Here is a 17777-nt window from a genome sequence, read left to right as displayed (position 1 = left end):
GAACAGAACCATAAATTCCTCCTCCACAGATACAACATCTGCAGTAGCTGTGAAAGATCATTACATCCGACTGGCTTATCGACCTGTACTTCCGAGCAGTGACATCTTAATAGGCTACGCTTCGTGTGCAGTACCTCCTCAGCAGATCCTCTTGGGACAATCCGTCCACAGTTACTCACCTGGATCGAGCTCGCGGGTTATCCTGTTACACAATATTCAACCGCCGCAAACGAATATTTGTATCCATTTTCTGCCTAGCAGTGCATGTATTCCGTAGCGGGCGCGACTTTCACTCGCAAAATTAAGACGAAGTATAACTATCTATTTTAAGCTATGGGTTCGACGGACGAAAGTGCTCTCTTTCTAAGAACTGAGTTCATGATCGACGTTGCCGTCTTAAGTTGTGCAGCGTTTGAGGATGACCGGTGGGTGGCCAGATCGCTGCAAAGAGCAGATTGGCCAAACGGCTCGCGGGAAACTTCTTTTTCTTACAAATCCCGGCTCACTCCTTCATTAAGCCGGTCACGGCGCGATGACGGGGCTGGAACATTCCCGTTACTCCATACATCCTCCCGCCCGTCCACACATAGACATACATATGTCCGGATACGTTTGGACTTTTATGTTTCACACTCAGGAGTGAGCTCTGATTCGTTAAAACAACTCGCTTCTTGCAAAAATGACGAAATGTCTAAAAATACTCACGTGCCTTGACTGATTCATTTTTTTCGTGAGCTGCGTCGAGCAGATTCCCAGGCTCAGATGGACCAGCGCCACGACCAGTCAAACTTGCGCCAGGGCGGTGTGATATCGGGATCGGCTCCTCCTTCCGCAGGTATGTATACCCTCCTGAAATTTGCGAACCGAAACGCTGGGGAAGCTGCTCTCGAATCAAGGGCTTGATATTCAACCTTGACAGAGTTTTGTCAATTTCGATTTACCCAAAGTGCTCAGTGCTGAAGCCATCGCAGCCTTGTCCATGAGGTTGCTGCAGGAACAGCAAGAATCAAGCGGTGTCTAATTATCAAAGGTACCGGGTACATGGTAGCCTTAGCAAGGGACTTTCCGTGGTTGTCCCTCCAAAACCAATATATGGAGCTTGTATTACGCCACCTTACGTCTATGCTTATTGCCACAACATACTCCAAAACCAAGCCAATTTGAGTTGCGGAAAGCTCGGCGGATTTTGGACAGAGCATGTAACTTGGTACCCTTTCGCGGCGCGCGGCGCATTGTAACCATCGCTCTGGTGGCCGGGCGCCCCTCGATCCGAACACTGGCTCAAAATTCGAAGAGGCAACGGTCTACGAAGTATCGTAGACATATTGACGTGATACTCCTAATATTACCGTGTTTCGTTTCCATGTATCATCCCGGGGAGGTTCCTTTGCCGAAACTTCCTTTTGGATTCAGGCACGACTTCACATTCCCCAGGAATCCTCGTGGAGAATTGAAAAAGTGTGCCTCTGATGTGGATTTCTCTCCTCCACCTACTCCGTAGACTGTGGAGAGTCGACTTCAGGTTCCTGCCCACCGAGCCGGGTTAATCTGCTTTGGGAAAAGCGTGGCGCAACCAGGTGCCGAATCAGCAGATCAGCTGGAAGCCACTAGCTGGGTGGGTCCGCCGCCTCCTGCTCAGGTGATCATGACTGGCATCCATGTCCATAACTCCGTAGGACTTAGCGGCGGGTCCAGGTAACTGAGGCGGCCATCATCCTCCCTTGCAGCGACGCTAAGAATAAATCTCCCACAACGTTGCCCCCCGGCCCTGTGCTTGTGGGTAGTCTGAAGAGCTCTGGGCTGCGCGAGTCGGAGCTTTCCTGGTGTTTCTGGGCTGGGCAGATCTTTGGCATCGCCTAGTGTAACCAGTCTGCAGCCATACGTTCCCGCCCGGTCCCTCACAATCATCTTTTTGCGAGCCCTGACATATTTTCTAGCGATGGTGATGGATGCTGAACAGCCGAAGGCAGGTGGAGCCACTCCTGCTGCCGAAACGGGAATTGCGCAGAAGCTCTCGCATGGGTTAGAGCGCGTACAACCCCTTGGCGCGCCAACCTCCCAGGAGACACCCAGGGACACGGCAAGGATGATGCTAAGAGAAATTCAGTCACCCAGGCAGGATCCTTTAGATATGGACGAGCTACCGATATATCGCCACGCCGTTTTAACCATGGGCACGGCTAGCGCCTATGGGTAAAACTCACTAGCAAACCAAGGCGAGGCTCGTGCGCCGGCGTGCTCTTATTTTTGCTCCAATATCTCATTCACGTTCCCCGAGCTTTCTCGAGCATAAAGCCTCTTACGCGGACTCTGTTATGACAGAAGCAAATCTATATAAACGGATTACATTAAGCTATATCCCGGATAATTGTGATAAGCAGGGAACGGGGATTTAGCGGAGTATTTTGGTAACTTGCACATTGCTTAACACACTATTTGAACAGTGCGTGAATTTCCAAAGGCGTGCACATTCCCGCTGGTATCAAGCCAAAAAGGAGACTTACATCATCGGGTATATGTATGGCCCTGGGCTTGAGAGCAAGACGAGACCGGGGACGATGAGAAATACGGAGTCAATGCACTGCATGTATCTTACCCTGGAGCCGACTGCCATCGTATACGGAGTACTTGGTATGTACTTAATACTCCGACGTGAGACGGACTTTCTCATGAAATGTGTCCTCTCCCCACGAGTTCGCGCGCACATTGTGTTCCGGACGGTTGAACAAGTTGAAATGCGCCATGCCGCTCACATTCCATGCAGTCTGTCGAGCTCTTCCAAGAAAAAAAGAAAAAAAGAAAAAAAAAGAAGAAAAGAAAGGGAGAGAGGGAGAGAAACACAGGGACTAACCGCATGCTGGATTGCTGGGCTCTGGTCCGTCTGATCTACGTACTTCCTGATTTCACATGTCCGAACCAACAATGAAGCGGAGACAGGGGAAAGAAAGCTGCATATGCTTATCGCAGCTCGCTTTCTTTTTCCATATTTCAAAAGGGCAAATGATGCATAGGCCGCACAATTGTGCATAGAACCTGCGGGACCGACCTCAGAAAAGCTACTTTGCAGACCACTCTGCGTTCCTATCAGAGAGTACTCTGCTTTTAGGAGCATGAACTTGAAATTATTGATCGGCCTAGTGTGAGAGGTAGGCCCGGGGCCATTTCCGAACGACTGTTGGAAGCACGAAGCCCAAACAAACTTGACTCGAGGACGGTAAATGCTCGCACACTTCCCTTACAAGTTGAGATGCTGGCTGTTGACAGCGACGAAGCACACGATCCCTTCCTTCCCCCTCGTCCGCCCTTTCCATCATTGACACTGGCAAAGATCGCCAAAGGAGACGCGCACTTTCCAACCTCTGGCTATCTAGGCAGCGCCTCGGTGCTGGGTTGGTTACAGAGACCACGCTCAGTGACTGCTTGGTAATACGGCACAGCAAAGATATGGCCTTATGAAATGCTGTAACCTAATTGCTTGACCTTTAATACCGATCGGCCTTGTGTTCAGGGTGTGCAGCTCTGTATCCTGGGTTCCCTAATCATGTCTGGTTGGGATTGATATCTGCGCCAGAGGATATGCACCTGCGGGAAATCTTCGTATTTATTCTGCAGCGGAAATACTAGTTACTGATGTAAGCAAGACCTGATAGGCCAGCTCATGGCGCAGGATGGTCGGCATTTCGAGTATTCCGCACTTTTTCTTGCGAGTCACGGATGACGATCCATGAACAGGGGGCGGAGCTTGCTCTTCATCTCCTCGAAATAAAAGTCCGGATTGAACTCGACTCCAGCCTGGTAGCTATCTATGGGAGGAACTAGTTACTGAGCACTTCTCATCCCGGCCGATAGTTCGAGTTCACAAGTTAAGCCATCTTGAACGCATTAGTTAACATGGTTCCTGTGGCTGCACCCTCTCTAGTTGTGGCGATCATGCCACTCCATGTTGGACTCTCCAAAGACCAGTTGAAAAGGCGCTTTGGATCACAAGCAAAAGCTCGAACACCTGGGCCTGGCCCACGGTGGATTTCGAACTGGGCTAATATCTTGCAGTCCAAAATCTACACTGTTTGTTGGGGCCAACACCTTTGAACGCGAAAAGCCCTGCACCGGCAGGATAGCTTCGATGCAGCTGTGCGGATTCTAAGGCTCGTCATACCTCTGCTAGTCATGCCCGGGCCTTTTCGTTTGCGAGCGGAGACTGACAAGTGTCGCTGGCAACTCCTATCGTCAACTGAGAGCAATATCTGTTAAGTATGAATGTTTGAAGACGGGACACCTCGCACACCCCAAAGAGGAATCGTACATCGTGTGTTGGAGCGGCTCAAGACCCCCAACCAAATATGATTCATGAAGGCTCCTTTCGACTAGAGATTATAAGTATGTGCAAGGCATACACATCTGCGTCTCGGTGCTAGTGCTACCACTTAAAGAAGATTGTTGAAATTGATATGCTTCAACCATGATTCAACTTTTTTGAGAATTCAAAGTGATCCAGTCGCTAACGAAGCTGCTAGAACCCTTCAGCCAACTAGTTTCTTCCCAATCCGCATCGTCGATTCCAACCAGGTTGTGTGAGCCCTGAATGCCTGCCAGGCCGCCAGCTCAGAACGGTCGAAACACAATCCCATTTTGCTGCCATAATCAAGACTTTATTTTACAAGTGAACCTTCCTCTAAAATAAATCACGTCAACGCTTTCGAACCGAGTAAACCCGTCAGAATCAAACCCACAGCCGCCCGTGACGAAACAGTCACCAGGGCACGGTCGAAAAATACAGAAATAGAGGAAGCAATGAAGGGAAAAGGTAGAATGGAGAACGAGGCGAATGGGGGGATGTAATGCAGACAACGGTACAGAGGTAGTCTATACAAGGAAGATCGATCCCGATGCGCCAGTTATGACCGCCTCACGGATATACAAGTAAAGGGGAAATGGATTTCCCTCCGGGGCGTCCCAGAAGGTATACCAGGAGTCCGGTATTAAAAGCATTGAATGTAATAAAGAGGCAGGTTGAAGGTGGTCACGAGCGCGCCTGTTTCCCGGATGATGGGATGTGATGCGGTGAGAAGGATGTCATGAGTGTCATCGTCATTAAAATGGTGGTGCTGCGACGTTGGCCATGTCACCACTTTCCTGCTGCTCCATTAATTCCTCTGAGGCCATCTCGAATGATACAGCGAGGCCAATTTTCGCTTGTTGCTATTTATCGCATAAGTTAGAATAATATCTTAGACCGGTTCAAAGGGTCTCACTCAAGTGGTCACTAACCTTGACTTGGTCGATCTCTCCAGCGAAGGTCAAAGAGATGGGCATGGCAACTCTTTTCTCCAAGAGACAGCCCAACTTTCCAGAGCTGTCAATCTGAGCCCTGAAAGTTGATGCTCTGAATTCGTATTTTGCCCCAACGGTTGTAGTTTCTTTTTTTCGAAGGCCACCACCCATCATGGGGTTGCCACTTGGGGAAAATTGAAGGTTCATGTCAACACCTGCCTCCACTTTATCGGAAAGCTTCTTCCAATACGACGCATTGATTGCTCCCTGGGCTTGCAACTGAGCGCTTGCAATCCAATCACTACCCTTGTATCTGGCACAGTATGAGATGGCCGTCTCCGGGCGAGCATTGAGTCCTGCACGCTGCCACATGGCCTCTAATCCAAGGGCCAACCCTGGGGTAATAGATTGCAAATAGCTTCCAATGTATATTCCTGTAAGGCCACCCTCCAGGAATGATGGGTTGAACGCTTTGATGGAGACAGAGAAATCCGAGCCGGTGTAGTCGTTGTCGATTTGGATGAGTCCCTGGGCTGCCCCCGGCATGATCTGGGCATTGGCTTTAGTGACCAGCGCGGAGGTCCACCGATAATTGCAGACAGCGTTAAGAGCTCCATCACTGCCGATATTGCCTTGCATAAGTACCTACGGTAGATGTCAGGCTTTGGTCCCTCGATTCCATGTAGGTGGGTAAAAGGGTGGTCAAAGGGAACTTACGCTGGGAGTGCCAAACATGGAGGAAAAGGCATAGGGTGGCAGGTTACCTTGCGAACCCATTGTGAATGCATGCGAGACTCTGAAAAGCGGAGAAACGCCAAAGACCTTTGTCAGATCTGCGCGGAGGCCGGTGAACATGAAATTGGAGAGCAAAACATCCTTCTGCACTTCACGGGCAACATTCTCCACGGTTCCGGGGTTCGTCAGCCCAAGGGCTTCTCTTCGTTCCGAAAAGGCATCGTATGCGCCTTTGAGAATCGAAGCCACCGCGTTGTCGGTGACAAAATTGAGCGCGGAACCGAAATCGGCCATGGTGTTCGGAGGACAGGATCGAGGAGAGAAAATCTAAAGGAAAGAACCGGCCAGATGACTGTATCTATATCCAATGCCAGAATCTGCCAGTCGACGCCAAACAAATTGAATCCCTCCTATGCGTCCCGGAGTTGTCGCTTTCGAGCAGTTGTGCAGGTTTGCAGCCAGCAACTGGGTGTTGAAGCTTTCGAAAAGCAGGTCAACTTTAGATTTTCTCCGTCCCTGCTGCTTACATCATCGGCACCAAGGCACATGACCTAGTCGCTAACCGGTTTGGGAAGTGTTCTACTGCCGCTGGCCGGCTGCTCTCGTGCACATAACCATCATTTCACCCAGAGCGCGTGCAAGTCGCCTGCATACTCGTCCACTTGATGCCGTTATCTACAGTCTGGAAACTGTTCTTTTTCTTATTAACTATATAAGACCGGCGGCCTAAAATTGCATCCGTTGAATGCCTGGTGCATCCAGTTTGAACATCATCATTCCTTATCAGCATCTCCGATAAGGACCATCAACAGAGTAACCGTCGGCCTGTCTGGCTATTTATATTCTTCCTGCTATCTGCCTTGAAGCTCAAGGAGCTTTAAGACATTTATATCCTGCATTTGCTTGACCCTGTCCTGGACCCTGCAGGATCTTTGCCGGACTCAAGTGAAAGTCGCACCCCCTCCTCCGGCTTTTGAGTTTAGTTCCGTGCCGGGAGCCCGATTTTTAAGTCTCAACGATGGATACCCATCTGTAGGTGTTGCTTCCTATGCGGTCCTTTCGGCCTGTCATATATGTGTGATCGCTAGAATAAGCGACTAGTCTTTATATCTTTGGATGAGCTCGGTCTGTGGACTCGCTCTAACCGCTATCAGAAATCCGGATGTTATCGCCAGCTCGCCTCGATTCCGGCGAAAGTCTAGCACGTTCGTGGACGCTATTCACGATCTTCCGGATAAACCGGAGATTGCACCGGCACAGCTCTACAGTACAGAGTCTGGCCGTCTGTTCCACTCTGGTCGAATTGTCATTATTACTGTTGGCTTACCCGCCAGAGGCAAAACGTCGGTATATCGTGCACTAATTACATATACCAATGACTAACCGTATGTTCTCAGTCACATTTCGGTGGCTATCGCAAGATATTTGCGTTGGTGTGTAATGTCTCACCTGAATCATGTTATGCTAGTGTTGACTTCATTCCGGTCTGACCCAGTGACTTGTTTTGTGACTGTACAGGCTAGGTGTTAAGACCCGCATATTCCATCTTGGAGACTATCGACGTGCCACAGTTGTCCCGGGACAGGATCTCCCTGAGGACTATTTCTTCGTGAAAGGTGTGGTGAAATTCCCCTCCTGACTCGAGTGTACGATCCGAACATTCCCCCGATCCGACCCAACTTGGTCTATATGAATCTTGATTTTCTCATTTAATTATCGATATCCTGTTTTCATCACTAGCTAGCCTGGATCATTCGCTTACCTTGCATTGTTAGCATCCGCTTCATCCGTTCTTTTGAGACAAAAAATTGTCAAAAAGTGCAGAGATGATATATACCATTTCCTTAGCGATGAAAATGGTCAAGTTGCCATATATGATGCTGTCAACCCTATCGCAGCAGGTAGAAGGTCACTCGCAAAGGAGTTTGGTAAATACGGCATTCAAGTGAGATTACAAAGTGCCCAAATGTCTCCGAGGCTTGACTAATATGTTTAGACTCTCTTTATTGAATCATGGTGTGACAATGAGAGGATAATTGAGGAGAACGTCCAAAGGGTAAAAATATCTTCACCCGATGTGAGTTCTCGATGAAGACTCCAAGCTGCTAAACGAAGCTCATGTAAGGGACGCACTAGTACAAAGGATGGGATCCTAAAGACGCTGTAAAGGATTACTTAGCGAGAATTTCGGCCCGTATACCACAGTTTCAGACTATGGAAGAAAAAGATTTGAATTATATTAAGGTTGGTCCCTTTACACTCAAACCTATCCTAGATTCTTCGCTGACAATATCAGATGATTAATGCTGGGGACAAAATGATGATAAACAACTGCAGTTTCGGGTATCTTCACCATCGTATCGTTTTCTATCTTTTGAATCTGCATATCCAAAATAGACGTACATATTTCGCACGGGTACGTCATTGTTATGGAATGGGTGGTAAACTTATGAAATCCGCTAATTATTTTGCAGGCTGGAACTTCTCTCGAAGCGGATTCTTACAAGGCAGATGCGTCCCTTTCTCCGAAGGGGGAGGAATATGCTCAAAAAATGACCCGACGACTTCTTGAACACCGTGAGGAGGAAAGGCGAGTCGCCTTGGAACAAGGAGATTTAGAAGCACAAGCACGACCACTTATTGTATGGACTTCAACACGGCGCAGGACAATAGAAACTGCACAATACCTGCATAAAAAAGGCTTTAAAACGCGTCACAGGTCGCAATTGAGCCAGCTAAACCCGGGAGTGTGTGAAAAAATGTCAGAAAGGCGGATCCGGGAGGAATACCCTGATGAAGTAAAACAGCACGATGAAGATCCCTACCATCATCGCTACCCTAGGGCTGAGGTGAGCGTGATCTAACCCGGAGAGGCTGCATTTGCTAATGTTTTAGTCGTACCATGATCTGGCTGTTCGGCTTGAGCCTATTATTCTCGAGTTGGAACGTGAGAGAAACGATCTCCTTATCATCGCGCACGAGAGCGTTCTCCGTGTGCTGTACGGCTATCTGATGGCGTGTAACGCAGCCGACATCCCCTTCTTGTCGTTCCCTCGAGATGAAATCATCGAGGTAATTGGTTGAATCCCAACTCTCTAAATAATGCGGAATTAACTCGCCTGCTTAAATAGATTATTCCCGCAAGTTATAATAACGAAGCCAAAAGGATACATGTCCCAAATCTTCCGCCAGAAATAATCCCCGGTTCTCCTGAAGACATCAAAATACCAGTGCCACCTAGTGGCACTGTTTCTCCGATGCCCGATGGCTCCATTGGTGCTCTGACTAGAGGAGGGACTCCACAAAGTGGGCTGAGGACGCCACGCAACCCAGAAAGGATCTCGCAACTCCACGTTGAGGACGTCGTATAACGGACCGTTAATGTCACATTTATATATGTAAAGATATGCCATGATTTTTCCTCGCCTATGATGAGGAGCATATGTCCCTGTTGCCTTTCCCCCCCCAAATCTACCCTCCATGGAGAGTCGATACAAATAGAATATTATCATTTTGTTGTATTCGATACTGTTCTTCTCCCTCCAGCTCCCAATCCGCATCATTGATAAGCACGAGTATACCAGGACGTCTGTAAAGTACCATATATTAGCATTAATCAGGGAGCTTAATTTTGAAGGAAACAGCCTACACTGAGTCATCCAGGACGAACAGCTCCTTACGCTCGTCTTTCATCAGATTCTGGCAGAGGTACTTGATAAGATAAGCGATGTTGGACGGAGCACCGGTTATATCTAATGAAGGCAAGGAAATCTTGTGTTTGCGCTGGTTTGAAAAGAGCATTTCTAACCCTCCACTAGAGCTATGGGTTAGCATTTCAATGCATCTTGCTGTGGTTTGCGGTCTGCGGGGTTAGCCTTTGATCTGGGAGACGAACGTGAATTCCACTGTGATATCAAGCAAGGCTAGTTGGCCATTCTCGCCTGTCATGTGGGAGCCCATGGTGTTATCAAAGAGTAAGAATTAAATAATACGTCCAAGATTGTCAATTATGAGCCGGAGGCTGTAGTTTTTGAAGGCAGTTCTGAGAGGGAGGGGGCAGAAAATATCTTATCGATAAGCTCAGAAGCTTGGCTTGGGGCAATCATCAGTAAAACGACTGTACTCCGTACAGAGTACATCCATACACTCAAGCCTCTTCACGTTAAGAGGCCACAAGGTTTCATAAGTCCCTTATTGCATCCTTTTTCCTCGAATATTACCCTTACCGGTAGCCATTCATGGTGTCCATTACAACGGAATATATCTGCGTCGGAGGCAATAGACATCCGGCTGCGGCGGACTGGCACAAACAGTCTGGCCTCGTCGCATATGGAGCAGACAACAATGTTGCACTTTGGGATCCTGCAGTATGGATATGTAGATGCTCCTGAATTGTTCCTAGCTAATTTGTGGTAGGACCGACGTAATCGCGGCGTGCACGCTATCTTAGCTGGCCACACAGACAAAGTCAATGTGGTGAAGTTTCACTCGCTACGAAATGCAGATTCGAAACGTCCGCTGTTGATTACAGGCTCGGTTGATCGAACACTAAGGATCTGGGTGCCTAGCGAGTCAAGTCCGCTGACTTTTACACTCGCGGCAACGTTACAAGGGCATGAAAATTCGATCAATTGTATCGCCGTCGCCGAAAATTCAGATGTCTTTGTTTCTGGAGCAGCAGATGGAACGATAAAGGCTTGGAAGATTACGGAAGAAGCTGGGAAAGGGATACAAGCTAGTCTACTGGAATCTGTCACGGTCAAGCCTCGTTTCTTCCCCCTCACAGTGGCGTTAAGGAAGCTTAATCCAGGTACTACCAGCGGAGGGCTCGTGCTAGCTGTGGGAGGTACGAGAAGCACTGTTCAAATTTACGTTGCGCAAGATATAAATGAGGCCCACTTTGAGTTGAAAGCCACTTTGACGGGACATGAAGGGTGGATAAGAGCTCTTGCTTTCACAAGTACCGATCTGCCGGGATCGCAAGATTTCCTGCTCGCATCAGCCAGTCAAGACAAATATATCCGCTTATGGAGGGTGCATCCAGGACTTGCAGCTATTCCAGCAGTACGAAATGCAGAAGATGCAATTTTGGGAGGCATGGAACAGGCCTTATCGAACAAGGCGCATACCTTTGATGCAGAGGGAACCACCTATACTGTCACATTTGAAGCTTTGCTCTTTGGCCATGAAGATTGGGTATATTCTATTTCATGGAATCCAAATCCTCAAAAGCTTCAGTTGATGTCTTCATCGGCTGATAATTCTTTGGTGATATGGGAGTCTGATCCAGTATCGGGGGTCTGGTTTTCTGGGTCCAGGATGGGAGAAATAAGTGTCCAGAAGGGATCCACAACTGCCACTGGCAGCGCTGGAGGATTTTGGATTGGGCTTTGGTCCCCAAATGGGGACGTTGTTATAAGCTTGGGCCGAACCGGTAGTTGGAGATCCTGGAGATACGATACCGATGCAGATGCATGGGTGCAGATACTAGGCATTACGGGGCATGTGAGAGCTGTCAATGACATTGTCTGGGAACCGAGTGGTGGATATCTCCTATCCACAAGCGCGGATCAGACGACAAGGTTGCATGCTTGTTGGAAGCACAATGGCTACCATTCCTGGCATGAGTTTTCGCGGCCGCAAATTCACGGATATGATTTGAACTGCATTGCCTCCCTTGGTCCGACAAGGTTCGTATCTGGTGCCGACGAGAAACTTCTGCGGGTATTTAATGAGACGAAATCAATCGCACAGCTGCTGGAACGGCTGTCCGGTTTTGCACAGTCATCCACAGAAGACATGGCCGAAGCTGCTAATATTCCGGTTCTTGGGCTCTCGAATAAGGCAGTGGATGATGCTGATGCTGATGCTGAGCATGACGGTGAGGGTGAGGAGAACGGAACGGAAGGCGAAGCGCCATTTCAGGCAGTTCAGTTAGATCCCGATCGTCCTCCGCTGGAAGATCATCTAGCCAGACACACGCTATGGCCAGAGCATGAAAAATTATATGGTCACGGCTATGAAATCTCAGCTGTTGCAGCTACTAATGACCGGTCTCTTATCGCCACTGGGTGCAAAGCTAGCTCCATAGATCACGCAGTTATTCGCCTATACGATACCCAAACATGGCGCGAGATACGCCCGCCACTCACGGCGCATTCATTGACGATAACCTCTCTTCGTTTTTCATATGATGATCGATATCTCTTGAGTGTCGGACGTGATCGGCAATGGGCTGTCTTTGAGCGTGATTTCACGGATAAATCTTTATATCGTCCTTTTAGTTCGAATCTCAAAGCGCACTCGCGGATGATACTTAGTGCGAGTTGGGCACCGCACCCAACGACCAGCGTTTTTGCAACTGCTGGCCGAGATAAATCGGTTAAAGTATGGGCTCAGGAAGGCACAGCTTTTGTGTGCAAGTCCAGCATCCCCATTGCTCGTCCGGTTACCGCGATTGACTTCCTACCCACAGTCCTTGATGGTAGGTTGTCTTTGGCTGTTGGGGACGACTCCGGGGAGGTTAGCATTCATGATATTGCTATGGATAGCTTCACGCCTGGGTCGCAGGTGACTATCCCCAAGCATCAAAGCCCATCCAAAGGTATTTTGCAATTGGCATGGCGACCAATATCTGCCTCGAATGAAAAAAAGCCTGCATACCAGCTTGCTGTCGCAAGTGACGATTCTTCGGTCCGGCTATACAACATTGATGACGTTCCACGTTAAGACAGCGTTTTTGGGTCCCTTCTTGGTTAAAAAGTATGTATTTACATAGGTTGTCTCTAGACCAAGTATTTTTCTATGGCGTTGAAGCAGAAACTCACTCATCCACCAATGTACAGTGTATCCCTTGTAAAATTTGATAATTGACTAGAGAAGGAAATTCGTCTCACCGTTAAGGGTTGAGAAAACCCAGCTAAGAGGTTAAAAAGGGTTGACCGTCACATGCCAGCCGACTCCGCCTATATTTCCATGTTATATCCTGGTTCCACTTTACTCTCACTCGGCCTTCCGGGTCGCGGCCCTCTTTCTTTTAAATCCTTCTTCAGCCATTCTAGAACCAACTCACCAAGTTGACTATTCTCAGACACTCTTGGTTTTCCGGCGTAAAACTTTTCAATAGCACCCCAGTCTCGTACTTGGCCCATATGCATGTGCACAAGATGAGTGGGCCAATTTGCAAGGTTATCCAAGATGTGAGTGGCATACAAGATAGTGCACGGTCGGATTTCCGTCTCCCTTCGCAAAAATGCCAGGAAATTGGCCCGACTGAGTAGGTCTAGATCAACAGTAATTTCATCCAGCAGGAGCAGATTCCATGGCCGCAGTAGACCCATGGCGAGCTGAACACGGCGCCGTTCACCGTCAGAAACAGCGTGCATATGCCATGATAGATCTACGTCGAGAATCTCGACCAATTCATCGCGACGTTCAGGGTAGTGGTCGCCTCCGACGGAGGCGAGGAGGGTGGGAACATCAATGTCTGTGCGGACGATAGGGTTCAGGACCCATTCCACCCCGAGATATGTGACGCCTTCAAGCCCCTCCTTAAAAGGATCGACACCACCGACAGTTATGGTATTAGCTGGAGCGAGACGTTTTCCTGAGAGGAGACGGAGGAGAGTGCTTTTGCCCGCACCATTCGCTATTAGATGGACAATTAGCGGCGATTGACTACTGGATAGGTCAAGATTAGAGGAATGAAGAACATATCTGACCTCCAATTAGCAAGGTACGGCTTCCCAGAGGGAGGTCAAGATTGATGTTTGTAAGACCAGCTGTGCCGTCGGGAAAGCTGTAGTTGAGGTCGTGAACGTGAACGGATGAATCCGGAGTGGCTGACGCCATGGCACTAAACACAAATTATTCCGCAGTTGGAAAAAATGGAATAGCTTAGACGATAGCTGGTGTGGCCTTAAGGCTGAACAATTGACTGAATGAGACGTGGGAATGGCTTTCGCAAAATAATACGACTTTTCTCGATTGCGGGGAAGTCAAGAAGCTCTCCGCTGTGTCTCCAGTGACGCAGTTGTTCGTTTTATGTAAGCGGATTTTTCAACGGCGATTTTACCCGCGAGAAAGCAATTGGCAGAAGACGTCTATCAACCATCGAGTTACTCATGTTCAGGACATTCATTCCTGTTAGATTCTACTCAACTCCACTACGAATCCGCATGAAGCCCCTCATCACAGTCCTTGGGGCCACGGGAACCGGAAAGTCCAAGGTTGGTCACCAAACCCAAATGCCCTCCGTATATCATACAGTTGGATGGTATCAAGACCCGTTACAAGCGTCATTTCTTTTTTTTCCCAAAACTAAACAATTGATAGTTGGCAGTTGACTTGGCTGTTCGCTTCGATGGGGAAATCATCAATGGAGATGCCATGCAGATGTATAAAGGCCTGCCCATAACAACTAATCAAATACCGGTCGAGGAACGGGACGGAATCCCACATCATTTGATCGCATGTATAGATATAGACCAGGAGCCGTGGAGGGTTAGCCAGTTCCAAAAACGTTGTCTTGAACTTATTGAAGAAATAAGATCAAGGGGAAAACTGCCAATACTTGTTGGCGGCACGCATTACTATACCCAGTCTGTCCTGTTCCACGAACAACTCGTTGATAGAAGGAAGGATGAAGATGAGATTACCAATCAAGAGTTTGATGAAATTGCAGAGGGCGAAAAGTGGCCCATCTTGCATGCCTCAGCGGAAGAAATGCTCCAGAAACTACGGGAGGTTGATCCTGTGATGGCGGCGCGCTGGCATCCGAACGAGAGAAGAAAGATTCGACGTTCTCTACAGATATATTTGCATACTGGAAAACCAGCATCAGAGATATATAAGCAACAAAAAATGCGGCTAAAAAGCCTCTTAGCATCCACTAACGCACAACAGCATCGTGCCAGTGGCGATGTGTGTGAAGATGGGGAAACCGGGCATTTGAGATTTCCGACACTGCTCTTCTGGGTTCATAGTGATAGAGACATCCTTCATCAAAGGCTAGATGATCGAGTGGATGCTATGATCGACCAAGGCTTATTAAGCGAGGCGAAACATATGTTTAATTACCTTAAGGAAAAAGAGTCTGAAGGTGTTCATATCGATAGGACCAGGGGCGTTTGGGTTTCTATCGGATTCAAAGAATTGGATCCTTATATCAGTGCTCTCTCTTCCGGCCAGATGTCGCCCGAGGAACTCCAGGGGCTGAAAAAAGAACGCGTTGAATTCGTCAAATCAGCCACCAGACAATATTCCCGTAGCCAGATCAAATGGATCCAAGGCAGACTGTGGAATTCGCTGGAATCAGCTAACGCTACTGACCGTTTGTATATTCTCGATTCGACAAACGTGGATGATTGGAAAAGGGCAGTTCGTTTACCTGCTGAAAAGGTCGCCGAAGCTTTCATCTCTGGTAACCCTCGGCCGCACCCAAATGAGATATCGGAGATCGCAAGAAAGGTGTTTGAACTTAAGAAACGAGAGGCCCAATCTTCTAGCGATGATATGGAAATCAAACGCAAGACCTGTGATGTCTGCAATGCAGCGGCTATGACTGAAAGGCAGTGGGAGATCCATATGGCAGGAAGACGGCATAAGAATGCAGTCAAGGCTGCGGAAAAGAGAGCGCAACGGGAGGAGTACTTTAAGCGCATACGAGGAGCTTCAGAGGGATGAGTGAGGAATTAGCACATACGGAATATACTGGTCATCTCGGTCTTGCGACGTAAGATGCCCAACAAAAGCCAAATCACGGGCCAAGTTTCCAACGGAAATTTTGGGATCACTGGTCCAAGCTTCTGGCTAGAAACCCTAGCGGCTTCCTGGATGTGTGGGATCTTCCTAATTTCGGAAAAGCTCGGCCACTGTGTTGCGTAGACCAACAGATATTCAAAGGACACCTGCACAGGAACTGCCTCGCACAAGAGGATTGCTAAAGACGCCAAAACGCATAGTATGGGTATCAAGACGAAAATTTGAGACATAATGATACAAATATCTGTTGTCGAGTTCAATTCCGTGAGCGCCATTCGATGAAAGCATCCGATAAAATTCCACCGTGTCCAGAATCCTCCAGCTTAAAAACCTCAATGACAGGAGCTTTCTCCACTCTCCTTATCCTCCACATACCTTCGGTGTTAATTATACCCCGAATCCCTTATGCCATTAGTTTCAATTAACATTTTGAGCTTAAACTCTTGCGATATGGGAACAAAGAAACTCACATTCAAGTAGTTGAGCCGTGAAATTGATGCAGATGTTTCCATCCCAGTTACCTCTTCCTTGCCTCTTGACAAATCCGGGAATCTCGTGAGTTTGAAATTCTTCAAGTCGTTGCAAAATGCCGTGCTCATTTCGAAACCCAACAACTATCTTGGGGACTCCAAGAAGGAATGATTGCGCCCAAAATTTGAGAAGCTTCCGTTCAAATTTTAGCATATCTCTATCATTGCGAATCTCCGCAGATGTTTTCAGTTCTACCCAATTTATTGGATCATCTTTTCTGTCCGGTTTGCAATCCCATACTGTTATGAATTCGTGAGCGTGTGCTCCCACAGGGTCTGGGAGGTCGGTAACCAGCTCACCTGCATCGACTTCACCGCCGATGACCAATTTCACGCCTCCTATACCGGTACGTACGACAGAGCAATATTGGGAATTATTGTTCACAATCTTGTGTTCTCGCGACTCGATCGTTTCCCGTGACACGGCGTCCCAGGGCTCATCAATGAGCGATAAAGTTTCAAACTTATAACCTAGCAGCATTGTTGGTCAATGTGGACTCGGAAAGACGTTTGGCATTGGAAAATAACCTACCCCAGTACATCATCCTGTCCTGAGAGGGAGCCCCCGGTGGCATTCTTTGCTCTAGTTGTATCTTTTTCTGAGCATTCTTGTATTCGTTGTTCTCTTCGATAAAGCTGAGCCACCGTGAGACGAATGCCAAAGAACACCCTAATAATTGCCAAAGAACTATGGTAAACCGGGTGCAACTTACATAGAGCCCTTTTTAATGAATAAATCGTCAGTCCCAATCATGATCTAGGGTAGCATGCGGGAATCATTTTGCCCACTTGATAGTATGTAGCATTCATTTCGAAGCTGTAAATCTCTCAACACTTAGCGTCCGAGCTTGCAAGCCTCTGAAATAGCTGGGAACATATGATATTACCCGTTCCAATTGTCAAATGAAGCAGTCATTAACTTCCATATCAGAATCAGCACTCTCGTTCGATAGACTTGCTGTTGTATGCATTCCCGCAGAGCAGCTCACAAACCTTGGTCATCATGCCCCTCCATGTTATCACATCGGCCTCGCACTTCGCACCTGTGCTCTTCTCTAGTGCGATAATGGTGTCGAGTAGCGCATCTAGATGTTCATCTGCCGAATCGTCGAGCTTTTTGAAGGTTTCGAACCCACCGTTCAGGTCCACGGGTAGGCGAGGAGGATAGTAATAACGGAGGGACGACTCATCAAGGAGGAAATTATGGTCATCGTCGTAGGAGAAACATGCGATTTCCTTTGAAGCGTTAGTAGGTAATGCGCTAAGAAAGCAGTAGCTAAAGGGTCGCCTGCTGTATTCCCTAGACGCAACAACTTACCTTTGGGCGTCGGATTGCAGCATTCGAGCCAGCAAATCGCTGCAAAGGGTGGATATCAAAAGTATGAGAATTCATGATTCGTTTATGAAGAAAGGAAAAAAAGAGAACAGAAAGAGAAAAAGAAAGCTGAAGAGTAGCTTTTCTTCGAACTCATATAGCTT

The 17777-nt window shown here is 48.0% G+C and overlaps 9 protein-coding genes across 9 annotated transcripts; 5 read left to right on the top strand and 4 right to left on the bottom strand.

The window, feature by feature from the left end:
- Positions 1 to 762: 762 nt before the first annotated feature.
- CIMG_12651 (uncharacterized protein) lies at positions 763 to 2197 on the top strand (the record flags this gene model as incomplete). The annotated part of the gene is made up of 3 exons (XM_001248843.2): positions 763 to 835; positions 1578 to 1695; positions 1861 to 2197. 3 exons carry the CDS (start codon positions 763 to 765, stop codon positions 2195 to 2197), a joined length of 528 nt encoding a protein of 175 aa, XP_001248844.2.
- On the top strand, positions 1695 to 3888 carry CIMG_02616 (uncharacterized protein). The gene is made up of 3 exons (XM_001248844.2): positions 1695 to 1868; positions 1938 to 3214; positions 3273 to 3888. The coding sequence occupies exon 2, from the start codon at positions 2517 to 2519 to the stop codon at positions 2883 to 2885; it is 369 nt and encodes a 122-aa protein (XP_001248845.2). The 5' UTR covers positions 1695 to 1868; positions 1938 to 2516; the 3' UTR covers positions 2886 to 3214; positions 3273 to 3888.
- A 564-nt stretch (positions 3889 to 4452) lies between these two features.
- Positions 4453 to 6466, bottom strand: CIMG_02618 (mitochondrial import receptor subunit). The gene is made up of 3 exons (XM_001248846.2): positions 5989 to 6466; positions 5269 to 5916; positions 4453 to 5199 (listed from the first exon to the last, which is right to left on the bottom strand). Exons 1-3 carry the CDS (start codon positions 6298 to 6300, stop codon positions 5092 to 5094), a joined length of 1068 nt encoding a protein of 355 aa, XP_001248847.1. The 5' UTR covers positions 6301 to 6466; the 3' UTR covers positions 4453 to 5091.
- Positions 6467 to 6641: 175 nt separating this feature from the next.
- Positions 6642 to 9451, top strand: CIMG_02619 (6-phosphofructo-2-kinase). Its single transcript, XM_001248847.2, has 11 exons — positions 6642 to 7038; positions 7161 to 7349; positions 7404 to 7439; positions 7525 to 7622; positions 7782 to 7951; positions 8003 to 8083; positions 8143 to 8250; positions 8303 to 8422; positions 8481 to 8855; positions 8902 to 9078; positions 9138 to 9451. The coding sequence occupies exons 1-11, from the start codon at positions 7025 to 7027 to the stop codon at positions 9375 to 9377; spliced, it is 1608 nt and encodes a 535-aa protein (XP_001248848.2). The 5' UTR covers positions 6642 to 7024; the 3' UTR covers positions 9378 to 9451.
- Positions 9133 to 9998, bottom strand: CIMG_02620 (uncharacterized protein). The gene is made up of 3 exons (XM_001248848.2): positions 9902 to 9998; positions 9656 to 9820; positions 9133 to 9595 (listed from the first exon to the last, which is right to left on the bottom strand). Exons 1-3 carry the CDS (start codon positions 9964 to 9966, stop codon positions 9478 to 9480), a joined length of 348 nt encoding a protein of 115 aa, XP_001248849.1. The 5' UTR covers positions 9967 to 9998; the 3' UTR covers positions 9133 to 9477.
- Positions 9999 to 10181: 183 nt separating this feature from the next.
- CIMG_02621 (RNA polymerase II Elongator subunit) lies at positions 10182 to 12735 on the top strand (the record flags this gene model as incomplete). The annotated part of the gene is made up of 2 exons (XM_001248849.2): positions 10182 to 10373; positions 10423 to 12735. The coding sequence occupies exons 1-2, from the start codon at positions 10245 to 10247 to the stop codon at positions 12733 to 12735; spliced, it is 2442 nt and encodes an 813-aa protein (XP_001248850.2). The 5' UTR covers positions 10182 to 10244.
- CIMG_02622 (ABC transporter) lies at positions 11640 to 13953 on the bottom strand. Its single transcript, XM_001248850.2, has 2 exons — positions 13728 to 13953; positions 11640 to 13654 (listed from the first exon to the last, which is right to left on the bottom strand). Exons 1-2 carry the CDS (start codon positions 13855 to 13857, stop codon positions 12972 to 12974), a joined length of 813 nt encoding a protein of 270 aa, XP_001248851.1. The 5' UTR covers positions 13858 to 13953; the 3' UTR covers positions 11640 to 12971.
- On the top strand, positions 13929 to 15690 carry CIMG_02623 (tRNA dimethylallyltransferase; the record flags this gene model as incomplete). Its single annotated transcript, XM_001248851.2, has 2 exons — positions 13929 to 14234; positions 14341 to 15690. Exons 1-2 carry the CDS (start codon positions 14130 to 14132, stop codon positions 15688 to 15690), a joined length of 1455 nt encoding a protein of 484 aa, XP_001248852.2. The 5' UTR covers positions 13929 to 14129.
- On the bottom strand, positions 14905 to 17691 carry CIMG_02624 (rai1 protein; the record flags this gene model as incomplete). The annotated part of the gene is made up of 9 exons (XM_001248852.2): positions 14905 to 16170; positions 16239 to 16538; positions 16599 to 16769; positions 16831 to 16934; positions 17012 to 17019; positions 17088 to 17115; positions 17186 to 17217; positions 17292 to 17534; positions 17617 to 17691. 9 exons carry the CDS (start codon positions 17689 to 17691, stop codon positions 16025 to 16027), a joined length of 1107 nt encoding a protein of 368 aa, XP_001248853.2. The 3' UTR covers positions 14905 to 16024.
- Positions 17692 to 17777: the final 86 nt, after the last annotated feature.

The sequence above is a fragment of the Coccidioides immitis genome (assembly GCF_000149335.2).
Source record: "Coccidioides immitis RS genomic scaffold supercont3.1, whole genome shotgun sequence".
Lineage (NCBI taxonomy): Eukaryota > Fungi > Ascomycota > Eurotiomycetes > Onygenales > Onygenaceae > Coccidioides > Coccidioides immitis.
Note: the sequence above shows the minus strand (reverse complement) of the source record. Positions and strands in the feature narration are given on the sequence as shown.